We start from the raw sequence: 15938 nt of genomic DNA on the forward strand, positions 1-15938 counted from the left end.
TGCCTTCTCGATTGCAGAGGTCAGACATTCAACAATATCCAACTTGTTAAAATCAAAGTTTACAGAAGAGCATCTGTGAATGCACGACAAACCTTGAAGCAGGTAAGACCATATCCCAGCGTACCTGTGTTGCTCACCCTGTCCCTTTTGGATCGCAGTGTACCCATCTTCTGATGGCTGCTTCCAGCAGTATAACACACCATATCACAAAACTCAAATAATCTCAAACTGGCTTCTTTCGCTGTACTTAAATGACCTCTACAGTCAGCAGATCTGAATCCAATACACCATATTTGGGACGTGATGGAATGGGAGATTGATGTGAGCTGACAAATATGCAGCAGCTGTGTGATGCTGTCATGTCAGTATGGACCAAAGTCTGTGAGGAAAATTTCCGGCTCCTTGTTAAATCTGCACCACAAAGAATTAAAGCAGCTCTGAAGGCAAAAGGGGTCCAACCCAGTACTAGCAACCTAATGGAGACGCCAGTGTGTGTATTTATTGTGCGGATACAAAAGTATACCAGTATACCAAGTAAGCAAGTATGGCTGTTTCCCAAAATATCAAAATCTAGTTGTTGGTTCCTTTGTTTACTGTTACATACGTTTAGTCTAGATAAAATCTTTGTGGGTATAAAAAATTGTGAGTCCAAAACAAACTAGACAGTATATTTTCAAATTATAGGAGAAAATTGTGAATTTTCCAAAGTGAAAATGTGTAGAAATTAAAAAGTATACTGGTTTATATTTCAAAGCTGTTTATGAATATTTACTTCTGTAGCATTTGTCAGTTTGTGACTTTTTCCCAATACCTTTGTAACCCAGTTGTTTTGATTAGTTAAGTTTCCAAATTATACTTATTTAATTAATTGTGGTATTAATTTTTCATAATATTATAATTAAAAGCTGATCATTTGTATTTGTAGACATTAAAGCATTACATCAAGTGGCTTTATCTGTTTTCCAAAGCAAAGCTGTGTAATACATTTATACTCTGTTACAGTTTTTTCATACCATTTATAAAGATTTTCATGTAACTTTTGGTCTTGTGTTTTTTTTTATTATTAATGCATTAATTATTATTAATGCAGTTATAACCCTTAGTGTAGTTACCACACACCAAAACCATGATATAAATTCTCCTGAAATAAGAAACATATATTTTGCGCTAACATTTTATACCAGATTAAATAGTTCTTGGGAAACTTGAAATTAGCATTCACAGAAAGGACTTTTGCGTAACTTTGAATCAGTGTATATGGAAAAACTTTAAGTACAAAACAAACTTTGGTTGCTGAAAACCTTAAAATGTGTAAAATATCTTTTAATTTAACATCATTTGCAAATAAATGTCAATGTACTAAAACTGCTGCATCTAAACTTTCTCGTTCTTAGACAAATCCAAAATGACTTTTGGCCTACTTTTCAGTTCACTCCAATTTTATTTATATAGCACCAAATCACAACAACAGTTTCCTCAAAGCGCTTTAATTTGTATGGTAAAGACCTACAATAATACAGAGAAAACCCAATAATCACATTACCGTCTATGAGCAAACACTTGGAGACAGTGGAAAGGAAAAACTCCCTTTTAACAGGAAGAAACCTCCAACAGAACCAGTCTCAGGGAGGTTTGTGGGTGCAGTTTATTTTCTGTTCAAATTAGTAGACAGTATAACTATTATTTGATTCTGCTTTGAAATAATGACTCATCTGTAATACTGTATATATTATGTGATTTCTCTCCCTTTTCATATATATATTTATGTTTTCTTGTAAAGTGAGATAAAACCAAGTGAAGTCCCCCTGATGTATTTTAATAACACTTTATTTAGCACAACAGATTTTTTTTTAAAAAGGCACAGGAAAAATAATGCATGGGTTTCCCATGAACACTGGATGCACTCCAAATTGAAGTTTGTTTAAAGTTACAATATGTATCATAAAATGATAAGCTAATTCATTGGAAGGATGAGTAAATGTGACAGGAAGTGCCACGCTTGTACCTACTGCTTATTAAAATGATGAAAAAAGTAATCAGCAACATTATTATTCATAGAAAGGGCTTTTGTGTAAATGCTAATAAGTGTGCATACAGCGATCAAAAGCATGTAATATTAAAATCATACACTGAATTCTGAATATACTTGCTCGCTGGTACATGCGTGTGTAATACTGTGGTGTAATGATTAAATCCTTTACTGTTCCTCAGCACCTTGTCTGTTTTGTTTCCCTTTCGTCATCTGTCAAAATACGTGAGATTGAGTAAAGACCCTTTGCATGTGACAGCCTCTCTCTTTCAGTGCATTTGTGTATACCAGGTGAGGTGCATTTGACTTTCTCTCTAATATGTCGAGTAAGTTAAACACCTTCCATGAGCTTTAGTACCTTCTGCTGCAAAAAAAGACCCACATATTAAGTTAGGATCCAATAAAGTTTCTTTGCAGAGTTCAGCATGCCAAGTCTTCACACATGGCTGCTCCCATTCACGCCTGTGTCGAGGCCGTCGGTGGACAAGGACGAGGAAGGGCGAGGCCGCGGGCCGACAGGAGTGGCCGGCTGTGGGTGGCTGACCTGTGAGACCATATCATCGGACTCCCAGCGCTCCAGCTCCTCCCTGACGAGCCTCTCCATCTGCTCCCTGTGTGCGTCTGTGTCCCGCCCCAGATGTTCATCCTGACAAACGGAAACAGATTAAATGTCAAACGATGTTAACGTCAGCTCAACCCACAAGTATTCATCTCATGAGTTTATACAGTTAACTTATAATGACTCATTCTGAGCTTCTTCCTGAATCTAAGGCAAGTATTTAAAAAAAACACTCAGTGTTCACCACAGTGTTCATCACTGTTCAAGAGAGTAACTGTCTCTAAGAGTGATGAACCAAACAATAAAAAATATCTAAAAACCAAAAAACCCCAAAAGCTAGAATACAGTTTTAAAACTCAACTGAGGGGAGCTGCAGGGTGAAATTCAGCCATAATTCAACACTACAAATGACACATTCAGTCATGTGATAACATTATTAACATAGTAACATATTAACACCTCACCTCCATGACTCCATCCAGCAGCCTGCTCACCACGTCTCTTCTTTTAAGATTAGCTCTTTCCATAACTTCCAGCTTCACAATCACTGAATCGATCTTCGACACTATGCTGCCGATAGAGTGCTCCATCCTGTCCACGCGTCTCACCAGCCTGCACAACAAAGAATGATTTTCTCTCTTGTTGTTAAATGTCAAATAGCGCTGCAGCTGCTATCACTCAGAACAGCACGAAAAACTACGATGTGACAAACAAGACCCATTTTTGCCTGCCAACATTAGCTGATGAGTTTAGCTGATGACAAAATTAAATCATTATTACATTATTTCTTTGTGTAGAGCACGTGTTGGCAGATATGCAAAGGGGCGATGGTAACACATCTGCAGTAATACAGATGCAGGTTCGCTCATGTAATTTCTTTATCATGGCCCCTGTTAGTGGGTGGGATATATTAGGGAGGAAGTGAACATTTTGTCCTCAGAGTTGACATGTTAGAAGCACAAAAAATGGGCAAGCATAAAGATATGAGTGAGTTTGACAAGGGACAAGCTGGACGATTGGGTCAGAGCATCAACAAAACTGGTCAGGAACTATCGAAAGTGGCCCAATGTGAACCAGTGACAGGATGATAGATGGTAAGGCCAAAATGATGCATATGGGGAGTGAAGGCTGGGCTGTGTGATCTGATCCAGCAGATGAGCTACTGTAGCTCAAATTACTGAAAAGGTTAATTCCCCAGATCTCAATCCAATCAAGCATTTGTGGACAAGCATGTGGTGGACAAACTACTCCGATCCTTGGAGGCTGCACTTCGCAACTAACAGGACTTAAAGAATCTGCAGATACCACACCACACCTTTAGGGGTCTATTGGAGTCCATGTCTCAATAGGGGGGCGCAATATTAGGCATCTGGTTATTATGTTATGCCTGATCGATATATATTTATTATTATCAACCACATAAATTTAATACAGTAGAGTTGTATTTCACTGACAGACACAGATACTGTTACAAAGAAATATTTAACTTACTATAATAAATACTGACAGTTAACAAATCTGCAGTAAATCTGGACTCTGGTTTAAAGTCCTTAGATCTAAACTTGAACTTGCAGCTTCTTGTTGTTGTTTTTTAGTTTCTGGAATTGACAATAAACTTTGTCTTTAGTCTGTCAAACAGTCTCAGTAAATCTGTCACGACTATGTGTTCATTAATATTTAAAAAATATATTTTAAAAATAATTATTTGTTCCTGACAAAATGTTTTCATGCAGCGTAAGTTTAACCTATACTTCAGGATGTTCCAATGTTTCACAATCACCAAAAACTGTCATGAATTAGACATCATTCCATGCTTCCATCCAGTTATCACCATGCTCCTTTCTCTACTGACTGAGTCTGCCCAGCAGTTTATTTATTATTATTATTTCTTCAAATATCATTTACTGATCAATCTAAGGAAGGGGAAGAAAAACTTCATACACTTGAAACTCCTCATACGAGACACCCCCAGAGCTGCTGCCACGACGTCGAGAGCTGTGACCGCTGTCCTCATCGTCATCCTCCTCTGAGTCATCCTGGGTACGAGGGAAGCTCCGCCCACTACTGGGTCGAGTCAGCGAACTGCGTTCCAGATCCAAGTCCTCCTAGCGTATGAGCAGAGACACACTGAACATCTGCTGTTGTGGCTGCACTGTTGCACTTATGTGCAGATTGTCTGATCAGTTACTGAAATAATACTCTTTTCTTGTTTTACCAAATGGTAAAAATAAAAGCTTGTGGCTTCACTCACTCTCTCTTTCTCCAGGTCGTCTCTCATTTGCTGGTGTTCATGCTCTGTCAGCTCCTGATCACCATCCTGATCGTATTTGGCAAAGATGGCCTGAATCTCTGCATCTGTGTGACCCTTTCTGATCAAATTAAGAGACAGTACACACTGAAGACAGGCTGCATGAGTGTTATATTCAACAAACTAAGCACAACAACTCTGAGGGATTTTAGCAGAATTGGAGATTTTCCTCACCCTTTTAGATCCTGACGGAGTTCATCAAAATTCAGTTTCCCCCCAGCTTGACGCAAACCGTCTGAGATGTCATCTACCGCTGTCTTCTTTAGTCTCAGCTTCATCAAAGCTTTGTTACAACTCTGAGGGAAGAAAACCAGAGAAATATTTCAAATTACATTTACAGCTATATAAATGAATCTCTTCCACAATATACTGACAGCGACAGAGGTGGGAAGAAACAAAGTACAAATACATCGTTACTGTACTTAAGTAGAATTTTCAGGTACCTGTACTTTACTTGAGTAGGTCTTTTTTATGACAACTTTTTACTTTCACTCCCTACATTTTGAAACAAACACAGTGTGTTGCTAGATGCACTGATCGGGTACCACTTTTAACTTCGTTGTACCTGTGACAATGACAATAAAGTTATTTTGATTCTGATTAAAGGTCCAGCAGGGAGAGAAAAGAAAGAGCTAACTTCACTCAAAGATGGAGAAAAATAAGAAAGACAGGAGAGGAAGAAGAGGTTAGATTTAAATGTAAGGACTGCTCAGTAGGATTTCATAAACTGGAACTTTAAAGCTCACGTGTAAGTCCTCTTGTTTTAAAATCAAATATTGGGTCTGTCCATGTGACATTATGTGTTTTCATATTGTTATACATGCTGCAAAAAACTGAGGTAGACTAACTGTGTTGTTTAGAGGTTGAATGAAAATACTCTGCAGTTTAGTGCAGGATAAACAGTTTACTTTGCGGTACTGTGGTGGATTTAAAGGTTCTCCCACCTGCTGAATCCCATTTTAGCCTCTTCCCTACTAATTTCCCACTTTAGAGACAAAGTCACTCTCTACAATGGAGGAAACAGAAAATAGTGCTATTTTTTATACTCTGAGTACCTTTATTAGAAATACAATGTAGAATGAAATAAAATTTGTATTTCTATGTACTAATATTATTTTATAATTACAATAGTATAATACAAGGCTCAGTTAGCTTTGCACAAAAATAGCTGGTAGAAAGGTCCTTCAAAGAGCTACTTTTTACTTTCTTACTTTGAGTACAATTTAGAGCCTGTACTTTTTTACTTTTACTTGAATAAAGAAGTTGACTCAATGCTTCAACTTTTACTGGAATATTTTTAATACTCTTTAGTTATACTTAAGTACAGAATGTCTGTACTTCTGCCACCTCTGGACAGCGATAGAAACACATAACTGCAGTCCTACCACTTCTTCTCAGCAAGGAAAGCCTGAAAAACCTCACAAAAAGCAGAAAATATTGCCCACCCAACACTACACACATGGTTCAGATAGATGCAAGAGAAAAGCATCAGTCTTTTTGTTAAAACTACAAAGCAGAGTTTTTACACTTGAATGCACTACAGCAAGACCTGATGTCTGCCCATTTTCCGCATAACATCATCATCATGAAACTTAATTTCTTGTGACTGGCTGCTCTTTGCATTTCTTTGAAGACAGAAGTTGTGCTTTTAAGCCCCGCCCCCATCTCAGGCACATCCAAATTCACAGCTCTGATGTCCGGAGTTTTTACTTCCCACTAACTGATGAAATGAGAGTCATAGTTCTCCCTATTTATTTAGATACAAGCTTCGAAATAACATCTCAGATTCATTCCAAGGTGCCTGCTCAGGTGAGAGGACATGGCCTAACTGATCTTTAATATGAGCATCAAACAACATCAGAGTAAATATACAACAGACCATAATGTGTGTCATAATACTTCCCCTGTTAAGATTCAGCGACACCCAAGAAATCACACTTTCAGGTGTACATGCTTATACTTATTATCATTATTATTATTGAAGCCAAAACCAATTTAAAAGAAATCTGCCTTAATAACAAATAACAATAAAATAGAAATGTTGTTCAATACCTTCTTAATAAGGTCTGTCATTTCCATCTCAGACCTCTGTTGGGACATGTCAGCCTTCACCTCAGAGTATGTGTCATTGATAATGGCCAAGAACATGTTCTATGTAAAAAATAAAGAGAGAAAATATTGTAGGATAACTGAGCATTAATTTTAAAAACCTAGAACAAAGGTTACTTATTTAACAAATCACATGAATTCTCTACTTACCATGAGAATAAAGAAAATGAAGAAGACAAAGGTTGTAAAGTATATAGGTCCAACAACTGGATGAGCTTCCTCAATTTCTGAGAAGTTAAAGTCTCCCAAAATGATACGGAACTGGGTAAATCTATGCAAACAAATAAAACATTTTAAACAACAATAGGAAACAACACTGGTCTGAGGTGTAGCTACATTTTCAAGGCTCTTACATGCTGGCTTGGAAAGTGCTGAAATCGTTGACTTGAGTTCCAAACACCAAGTAGGCCAGCTGAGCGTAAGCCAAGAAAATGATGAAGAACATGATGGCAAAACCCACGAGGTCCTTGGCACAGCGAGACATGGTGCTGGACAGCTGACTCATGGTCTTATTGAAGTTGATGAACTTAAAAAGCTGAGAGGAAGTGAGACAGTGTTCGCATTAGTCGACTCTGCTGCATTGCTAAATTCCACTAAGTGTTCCTTGAAGGTCTCCTGGTTGGATTATGAAGTGAAGGAAGAAGATTTTTTTTACCTTGACCCAGGAAAAGAAGACAATAACCGCAGCCATGTTGTTAAACTGAACCTGCAGGTTGGCTAAAGGCTCAAAGCTGGGGTGAGCAGTGTGGTTCTCCAACAGGCCTCTCAGCAGGTTTCCAACCATGGCTGTTCTCGTTATGTTCATGATAATAGCAACAACGCTCAACTGAAAAAAACAAACAAGTGAAAGTCTGTGAATATCAAATCAAATCAAATCAAATTTGTAATCATCCTAAAATTAACCTTGATACCCACTGTGACAATGAGAACATCGAGACAGTTCCACAGGCTCTTGAAGTAATGTAGGCGGTGGATGCGGATCTCCAACACTTCCTCCACCACATAATAGAGAATGAATAGGCAGAAAGCCACTTCACACATCCCCACAAAATAGTCCCAGCTGGACACATATCGTATCAGACGCACCGTCTGGAACTGCCAAGAGGTCACTACGCCACCAGTAGCAGGGAACTCTGCCAGCAACCTGACAAATGCACCACATTCAGTCAGCTATTGCAACAGTAGCTGGCGTTGTTATGTTGTGGAAACAAATCAAACTAAAGTGTGTAAATCAAGAATCTGGCTGATGATAAGTCAGGAAGGAGCATGATTAGGCTTTCTAATCCTCACTAACAATGGAAGGAAAAGTAGATTTAAGTTGGTGAGTACTTTCCTCAGCAACTTCCTTCTTGGATTGAGGTTCAGCAAAGTAATCTGGATAAGGCACCAGGTGATAAACATATGCTACCACACACATTTTAGTTAACAGAAAACTTAAAGCTTTTTACTTTTTGTTAAATTCACTTTATAGGATTGAATTTTTATAATTGGAGAATTTAAAGAATTACTTGAAGCAATGACAAATACATTTAAAAAAGAACATTTCCATATTTATATTCATCTGTTTTTTGTTTTTTTTGTCCACACCACAGGGTGCTACCGGAGATTGCAAAAGAGCACGTGCAGCTCTGGAGCCACAGGTTGAAGACCCCTGATTCAGACTAAGTTCAAGAAATCAAATCCAAAAATAGGCAATTTGACCTAAGGGCATTTTTCACCATTTTCTGCTTTCAAAGACCTTAAAACTAGTAGTCCAATCAAAAAAGAAGACAATCTAAAAAATGATTCATTGATAAGTACATTTAAGTAGATTTATAGTACATGCATTCTGTGCTGCAATTAAAACTGCAAATTTATTTTAGATTTACTTTATTTTATTTTCAAATTGTGAATTTTCAGAAGCAAATTTAGAAAACATTAAAATTGGGCATTTTCTTGAAGGCGTTTGTACCTACATTTACTATAATAATGATTATACAGTATGTTATCTGTAGTTTTGTTATTATAGTTTCAGCTCAATAAATCTGTTACAACCCAAAATTATAATTTATGACAAGGCTATTGATTCTTACCTGGCGATGCAGAAAAGGTTTATGTTGCCGTTGTAGACAGAGAAGTCGAGGAAGACTGCCCTAGTGCCTCTGTCCAGCCACAAGTGATCTTTCAGAACCTGCAGCTGGATGGCTGACTCCTCTTTGGTACGAGACAAGTCCTGGTAGTATCCTCCACCTCCATATTTAGACACCTGACCCGAGTAACTGCTGCTATTCATCTCGCTCTCTGGGGTGTACAACCACCTGACAGAGGCCAAGAGAGAAACATACAGGATGGGGATAGTAACATATCTGCATCCCGTAAGATACATATTTATGTAACCAATTTAAATTGGAACTTACGCAGTTCCATTCTTGGGACCAAAGGGGGCAGTATCCTCATTGGTCAGGGTGTATATGTTGTAGCAGTCCTGGACCTCATCCCTCAGATCTTCATGGACAGAACAGGTCTCATTGTGGACCTTGACCTGCCGGAGGCGCGGCACCCCAAGGAGGAGGTTCTCGTAGTAGATAAGACTCTGATTCTCTGGCAGGCTCTTATTATTGTACCACACCTCCCAGTACATGCCATTGAGGAAAGGTCCCTCTGTGAACTGAGAGTATAGGGCAGACAAAGGCATGAAGAAAGATCTTTAATTCCTGTAATCAAAAGTGTGATTTATTACTAAGTTTGCACTGATTGGACTGATGGACACCGACTTCACAAGACTAAAACTGCCATGCACTTTTTAAATAAAGAAATAGTTCACAGATGAGATCAACACCACACTCACGTATATTCGATAAATATGAACCGAAAGCAAAAACTTTCTTAGCTTAACACAAACAAAAGGTCAAGGTCAAATTTATTTATATAGCACATTTCCAACAGCTCATGAAGCAGAAAGTACTTTACAAACTAAAAAGCAACTAAACAAGGAAAATGCACGATAATGATGCAATAAAAACAACAACAACAACGAATAAAAACAACAATGATGACTGAGGCTGTTAAACAAGTAATATATTTCTGTAATGCACAAATACAACCCCTGGGATAGGACCAAGTCCAGTATGTGTCCTTTTTCATGAGTGGGGACAGTGACCCACTGTGTCAGGTTAAAAGAGTCTATGACATTTAGAAAGTCCTTGACCAGGGATTTAGCATCACAGCAGGCATGAATATTAAAATCCCCACTATCACCAAATCACCAAAATCAGAAACTTCAAATGCATCTGGTCAGTAGGGAGCAAATAAGCATTAGTTGAAAAAGTTGACTTTAAAGTACTCCTTTAAACATGACATTCCTTTCTTGAGATGTTATAAAATGATAACAAAACTGCAGAAAAGTAAAAGACATGGACGACAGGATGAATGTTGCACTTTACCTTCCAGAAATCCTCCATGGTTGACAGGCTCCTAAAAGTAGAGGGGTCCCCAGCAGACAGAGGTGTGTCCAGGAAAAGCTGAGACATGACTTTGGTGTAATGGTACATATTTGCACTCACCATCCCATAGGTCACTACAGAACAAATCAAGATATGACAGGAAAGAGAAGGAAATTTCTATTAGCGCCAGCAGCAATGACACAGTTTACATCCACTGTGACTGTGTAAGGACCCTATGAACATTTGAATTCAAAATTAGGCTGAATCTACTTTTAATTTTGTAATGCATTATTATTCTCTGCAGGTTTTCAGTAGTTCTGGAAAATGATTTTAACAGTTGGGCTCAGGCTGGCAAAATAAGCCTTAATGGTGTCTGCCAGGAAATCATTTCCTGATCCACCCTAAACCACACTTTTTTTTTCATTTTTCATTGCAGCAAGAAGAGAGAAGGGAAAACTTTACCATGAGTTCTTTTTTTATTTCTTCCCAAACATGCCACTTCTTTTTGCCATGTGAAATGTGTGCTATTGTTTGAATTTTTTCCCACTGACAAATGGTGGAATTTAGATTTTCTGCCAGACTCATTAAGCTGTGAGTATGGAAAGTAAATTTTGAGCTACAGGACAGATGCCACATTTTAAAAGGCTCTCTATGAGTCACTCTCAGTTCAGTCCACAACTGATATCTGGAGCTTACTTTAAGCTCCTTAGACCATCTATCTGGGGATCTCCTAAGTATTTCTCAATAATGAACCAAGTAACAAGTCACCTCTGATGAACTACTCCTAAAGGACACAACAAGACTTGCATGTTTACTTACAGATACAGATGGTGATCAGGAATGCGACATATGTGAGCATCTCCCTCAGTACGTTCCTGAGGTATCTTTCTCGACTGCTGTCACTCTCCTCCATCAGCTCTGTGCCCCACAGAACTACAAAGGAAACAGCAAACTATTAACATGCAACATTTACACAGAGAGACTAAATGTGCAACTATCTCAGGAAAGTTTAGAAGAGGGACAACACTTGAGGCTTTCCTCTTTGCATAAATCCTTATATACATGAGATAAATAAAGGCTATGACACATCACCACACTATTAGTGCAATTACTAAACTCAGGTTTACTGATAACAATAGAGAAGAAAGCGGTGGTCATACAGAATTTAAACATATATGTGATTCCTTACTTTAATGGACGAAAAGAAAGTATTGTGTTTTATTATGCGTGCATTGTCTTTATTAAAAGTTACAAAGTAAAAACACAAATAACACTTAGTAAAAAAAAAATAGTATGACTGTTAGTGAACTGTACAAAGTTGTAGGTTTTGGCGTTATTCTTAACAATAAGAATAAAAATCGTCACTTACTTCTGATTTTCTGGAGTATCTGCTTGAGACAGCTGGGATGCCCATGCCTGTCTTGCTGCTCCAAAGTCGGGGTTGGATAGAGTCCTCCTCGGGGGATGTTGGTGCTGCTGCCCCCACGGTTGTAGCTACCCAGGCCGCTGCTGCTGCAGCTGCTGCCGGAGGCCGTGGACGCGGATCTTCTCCCGGGACTCGCTTGAGGCCAGTCTGCTTCCATGATCTCGTCCTCTGGTTCAAAACCCGGGTTATCCCGGCTCCACGCCTGTCGCGACGGTGGGGACGGGGTGCCTACGACTCCACCGAGACCCAGGTCTTGATGCTGGATGTTCTCCATCTCTATCCCTTCACTTGAGTCGAGTTTGTGCGCCGACCTACCAGCCTGGTTCTGAGGCAGCTGCTGGGGTCTGACTCGAGATGAACTCATGGTCCAGCTATTATTATTATTTATTTATGTATTTTATTATTATTATATGATGCGGGGCATGCGAAAAAGCTAAATGTTACCCATAAACAGCAGCGACTGAAGCTTTCAGGGGTGACTAACTAAACTGTTAAACGCCTTGAGAAACAAACAAACAACTAAAGCAGAAAATTAGTCAAATGGCCAATTAAATGAGATCAGTACACAAAACCTTGCCGTGTGCGTAAAGATCACGGTAAAGAAATCTCAGTAACGATGTCCTGCTCCTCATAGCTAATGCAGTAGTTTCCACCCTCAACAAACCGTTAGAAACTTCCCGAAAAGTCCCGTGAAAAAACGACGTCCGTTTCAAAGTGATGCCTTTAGAGTGGTTAAAGTTGTTAGATAAACAGGTATTTGCACTGAACTGTCCGCCGCATTAAAATGCCGTGTTTACGTAAAAAAAAGAAGATAGTTTTCTTATCCCGGGACAGCCATCTTGTTCTTGTTACTCTTCCCCCAAAAAACTCCTTGGGTTGGACTCGGGTTACAGTAGAAGTCATGGCGTCGCAGTAAAGGATGGAAAATACCACAAGGGAAACTTTTTTTTTTTTTTAATGAAATTGATATAATTTTTTTACCCCAATGTCTTAATAAAACTTAACAAGATTTCACTGTTTGGGTTTACAGTGTGTAAAAGCTAGAAGGTGTAGGGTTGCATTTAATTAGTAAAACCCAAAATTCAAAATTTGAAAAAAGTTGTAATTTTATTTGAAAACTTTTTATCAGCTTTCTTTTAATCACCAGTAAGTCTTGCACTTACTGAAAATGTAATACAGGTTTTATTTATAAAGTTACACAACCTCTGCGTGTTTGGGTCTGTGGTTGCTATGGCAACAAGGCACTGGGCTAAAAGGAGCGTACTGACAGGAGGTCAGAAATTTCAGTGCTCCACATGCAAAAAAAAAACAAACCAAACCAAACAAAAAAACCTGTCAAAATCAGCGGGAACTATATTTGATCTGCTGTATTTTAGCTTCTAAATACGCGGTGTGATCGTGGCCGTAAATTGGTCAAGCTGACCCTTTTGTAAAAATGTGCTTTCACACTGGGCTTCTGTAGTTATACATGGTTGTAACAACAACTCTAAAATCTCAAGCACATGTTTATTTAAAAACAAACAAACAAACTCCACAAACAAACACGGTTTCAGTAATTTTGTTTAGTTAGGTAATGATGTTAACCTACTGTCTGCTCTCCATTTTGTTAGTTACTATATAATTTAATTTGTTTTATATGTTTTCAGGTGTCCAAACATTATGCACAAAAAATTAGACCTATGTTAAATGCTCTGTAACTTTCTTTTTGCACATTTCACATTTCAATTAAAAGTTCAAACTTGTTTAAGAGAGCCACTTATTTGAGCTACCCTACTATGTCCTGATGTGCTCAACAGAGGACATTCTGGCCTTTCCTATGATATGTCATGTGTTGGGTGGCCTATTTGAGCTCCAAAGAGGAGGAAATCACAGAAATAACTGAAAGATGTTGAGTTTGATGTTAACTTAGGAGGTTAAAAAAATGCAACTTCTGATTTTTCATTTTGTGTCTTTCCAGCACTCTAGTAAGCCATAATAATGGAAGTGTTAGATGTATAATGCACCGATGATCAGGCTCTGACTTTCTCTGCACTATATATCCTAAATTCAAAAGAAAGATGTATGCTATTAAAAAAAGAAGCTTGTCTGATTTCCAGATTGCAGATATTTAAAATGTACAAGTCACCCATCTTACAAAATAATTATTTCTACTTTAACTTTTATATTTTTTTAAATATCAAATCAGCAAAACTTTGCCTCTTTACCTAAATTTAGTAAACCAAATTGTTTTAAGAAACATTGTAAAAGTATTAAATCAAAACACATATATCAACCACCAAGCAACCAAGATTCATTATTTTTAACCTTTCCCTACATTTTGTCCACGTTTTTATTCTTTCTTTTTTTTTTTTCTTTTACCAGCAAAGAAAAAATGTCCCACAGTAAAAGGCATTAAGCCTGTTTGACCACATGGTGGTGCTTAATATCCACTTTTGGGAAACCCAAAGTCAAACCTCAATTTTAGTGTTAAGTCTCAGTTAAGTTTCACAAAGCTTTCTTTTGCTCTGTCTCCACAGGTAATTAATCTGAAAACAGAGAAACATACAGTAAACATCTCAGAGCAGAACAGTCAGTGCACACAAATCAAAATAAACTAAGAACTTTTGACTGAGAAATGGTCCTGCCCTGGTGTACTGGAAAAAATATTATGTCATCTTTTGACTGATAGAGATTAGTTTCTGCTATAGTTGTCAGGTAGGTTTTCATGGACTATGATGCCTGCAGAAAACACTGTAATCAACAGTGAGAGTAGGGAACCGGTGAGTTTAAATACCTGGGATCAAACATTCAAAGCAATGAACAGTTTGTGAGAGAGGTGAAGAAGAGAGTGTGGAAAGTGGGGAGTGGGGGGAGGCAAGTGAAAGGGAAGGTTTACAGCATGGTAGTGAGACCTTCTATGATATTTGGTTTGGAGATGGTGGGACTAAGAAAAAGACAGGTGACCAACCTAGAGGTGGCAGAGCTAAAGATGCTGAGATTTTCTTGGGAGTGACCAGATAGAAACTGAGTACATCAGAGGGACAGCTCGGGTTGAGCAGTTTGGAGACGAGGATAGATGGGCAAGGCTGAGATGATTCGGATATATGGAGAAGAAGGATAGTGTATATGTTAGACAGAGTACTGTTGAATATGCAAAGATTCATGGATGTAATGGAGGACATGCAGAGGGTTGGTGTGACAGAAGAGGATGCTAGTGAATTAGAGGTGGACCCCCTAAAGGGAGCGGCTGAGAAGAAGAAGGAGAAGAAGTTGTTCACAGTTAGAGCTGGTTTGTAATGAGATTTTTACCAAAAGAATGCTTTGTAATCACAGAATTATGGGTTTGATATGCACGTTTAAACAGTATACAGTATGCATGTTATTATGCATGCAGTATGCATGCATAATAACAATTACGTATATATTAACATAGACGATATCAAAACACCGCAAAAACTTCAATGCAGGGCAACTAAAGACTTTAAAAACACTCTTGTCCATGAGTACCGTTTCAATGACGCTCCACGCGTTTGCAGATAGTTTTGTAGGGGCGTGGTTATTTATCTGACGTCACTCTCTTTGTTGCCCAGTGTAATCAATCCATTGGTTGAATTTGTGTAATGGGGGTTCCCAGCCCCGGATTGCAGGGGTACAACAATAAATCGAAGCTATCGCTTTAAATCTTCAATCTCTGGTAGAGCAGAGATCATAAACTGACAGTGAGAGCAGCGTGGGAAATCGCACAGTTTCTCATTTGGGATTTTCTGTAATTCAGAACCCTTTACAGTCGGTTACTCATAATTATTTATTACACACCATTCTGTCTACATAGATAGGTCTTTCACAAGGTAAGTTAGCCTTCCTCTAAGCTTATGGTTACAGCATCAGCTAGCCTAATGTTAGCTGCATTGTGTAGTTACACCGCCACTGTTCGAGTCGATTACAGCGAGTAATAATTCAGAGTTGGTAGCTAAAATGTGTCATTACTGTGCAAATATTCCGCATTAGCTGTGTGGTTAGACGTTTTAACTTTGAATCAAGTTAGTTAAATCGTCTTCCTTTGTTGTCTCTGAGAATTAGCATTAGCTCTTAACTTGTTTCATTGA

General features: G+C 38.3%; 2 protein-coding genes across 5 annotated transcripts in view; one reads left to right on the forward strand and one right to left on the reverse strand.

Annotated features, from left to right (window-relative positions):
• Positions 1–1471: 1471 nt before the first annotated feature.
• On the reverse strand, positions 1472–12761 carry pkd2 (polycystic kidney disease 2). Of its 2 annotated transcripts, none has more exons than XM_005456953.4 (15): positions 11797–12761; positions 11247–11360; positions 10428–10561; positions 9402–9652; positions 9078–9302; positions 7921–8149; positions 7661–7831; positions 7359–7540; positions 7156–7276; positions 6949–7047; positions 5071–5192; positions 4840–4957; positions 4530–4690; positions 3053–3200; positions 1472–2675 (listed from the first exon to the last, which is right to left on the reverse strand). In XM_005456953.4, the coding sequence occupies exons 1-15, from the start codon at positions 12215–12217 to the stop codon at positions 2466–2468; spliced, it is 2706 nt and encodes a 901-aa protein (XP_005457010.1). In that variant the 5' UTR covers positions 12218–12761; the 3' UTR covers positions 1472–2465. The 2 variants fall into 2 exon arrangements, with proteins under 2 accessions (XP_005457010.1, XP_003452262.1); XM_003452214.5 differs by having other exon boundaries at positions 4530–4693; positions 11797–12760.
• Positions 12762–15483: 2722 nt separating this feature from the next.
• Positions 15484–15938, forward strand: part of g3bp2a (G3BP stress granule assembly factor 2a) — a 10861-nt gene continuing 10406 nt past the window's right edge. Inside the window, exon 1 of one of the 3 annotated variants that reach the window (XM_025907892.1) lies at positions 15484–15680. The gene's annotated coding sequence lies outside the window, so the exon portion shown is untranslated. The remainder of the gene's footprint in view (positions 15681–15938) is intronic. The other 2 variants (XM_019359987.2, XM_005456954.4) reach the window with 2 other exon arrangements.

This window comes from Oreochromis niloticus, linkage group LG6 (assembly GCF_001858045.2).
Source record: "Oreochromis niloticus isolate F11D_XX linkage group LG6, O_niloticus_UMD_NMBU, whole genome shotgun sequence".
Lineage (NCBI taxonomy): Eukaryota > Metazoa > Chordata > Actinopteri > Cichliformes > Cichlidae > Oreochromis > Oreochromis niloticus.

Excerpts from the sequence above, each read along its gene's own strand:
- pkd2 (XM_003452214.5), bottom strand. The coding sequence starts at position 12,217 with ATGAGTTCATCTCGAGTCAGACCCCAGCAGCTGCCTCAGAACCAGGCT. Across the intron at positions 11,361-11,796 it reads GATACTCCAGAAAATCAGAA|TTCTGTGGGGCACAGAGCTG; the intron begins GTAAGTGACGAT and ends TTTCCTTTGTAG. Across the intron at positions 7,832-7,920 it reads TCGATGTTCTCATTGTCACA|TTGAGCGTTGTTGCTATTAT; the intron begins GTGGGTATCAAG and ends TGTTTTTTTCAG.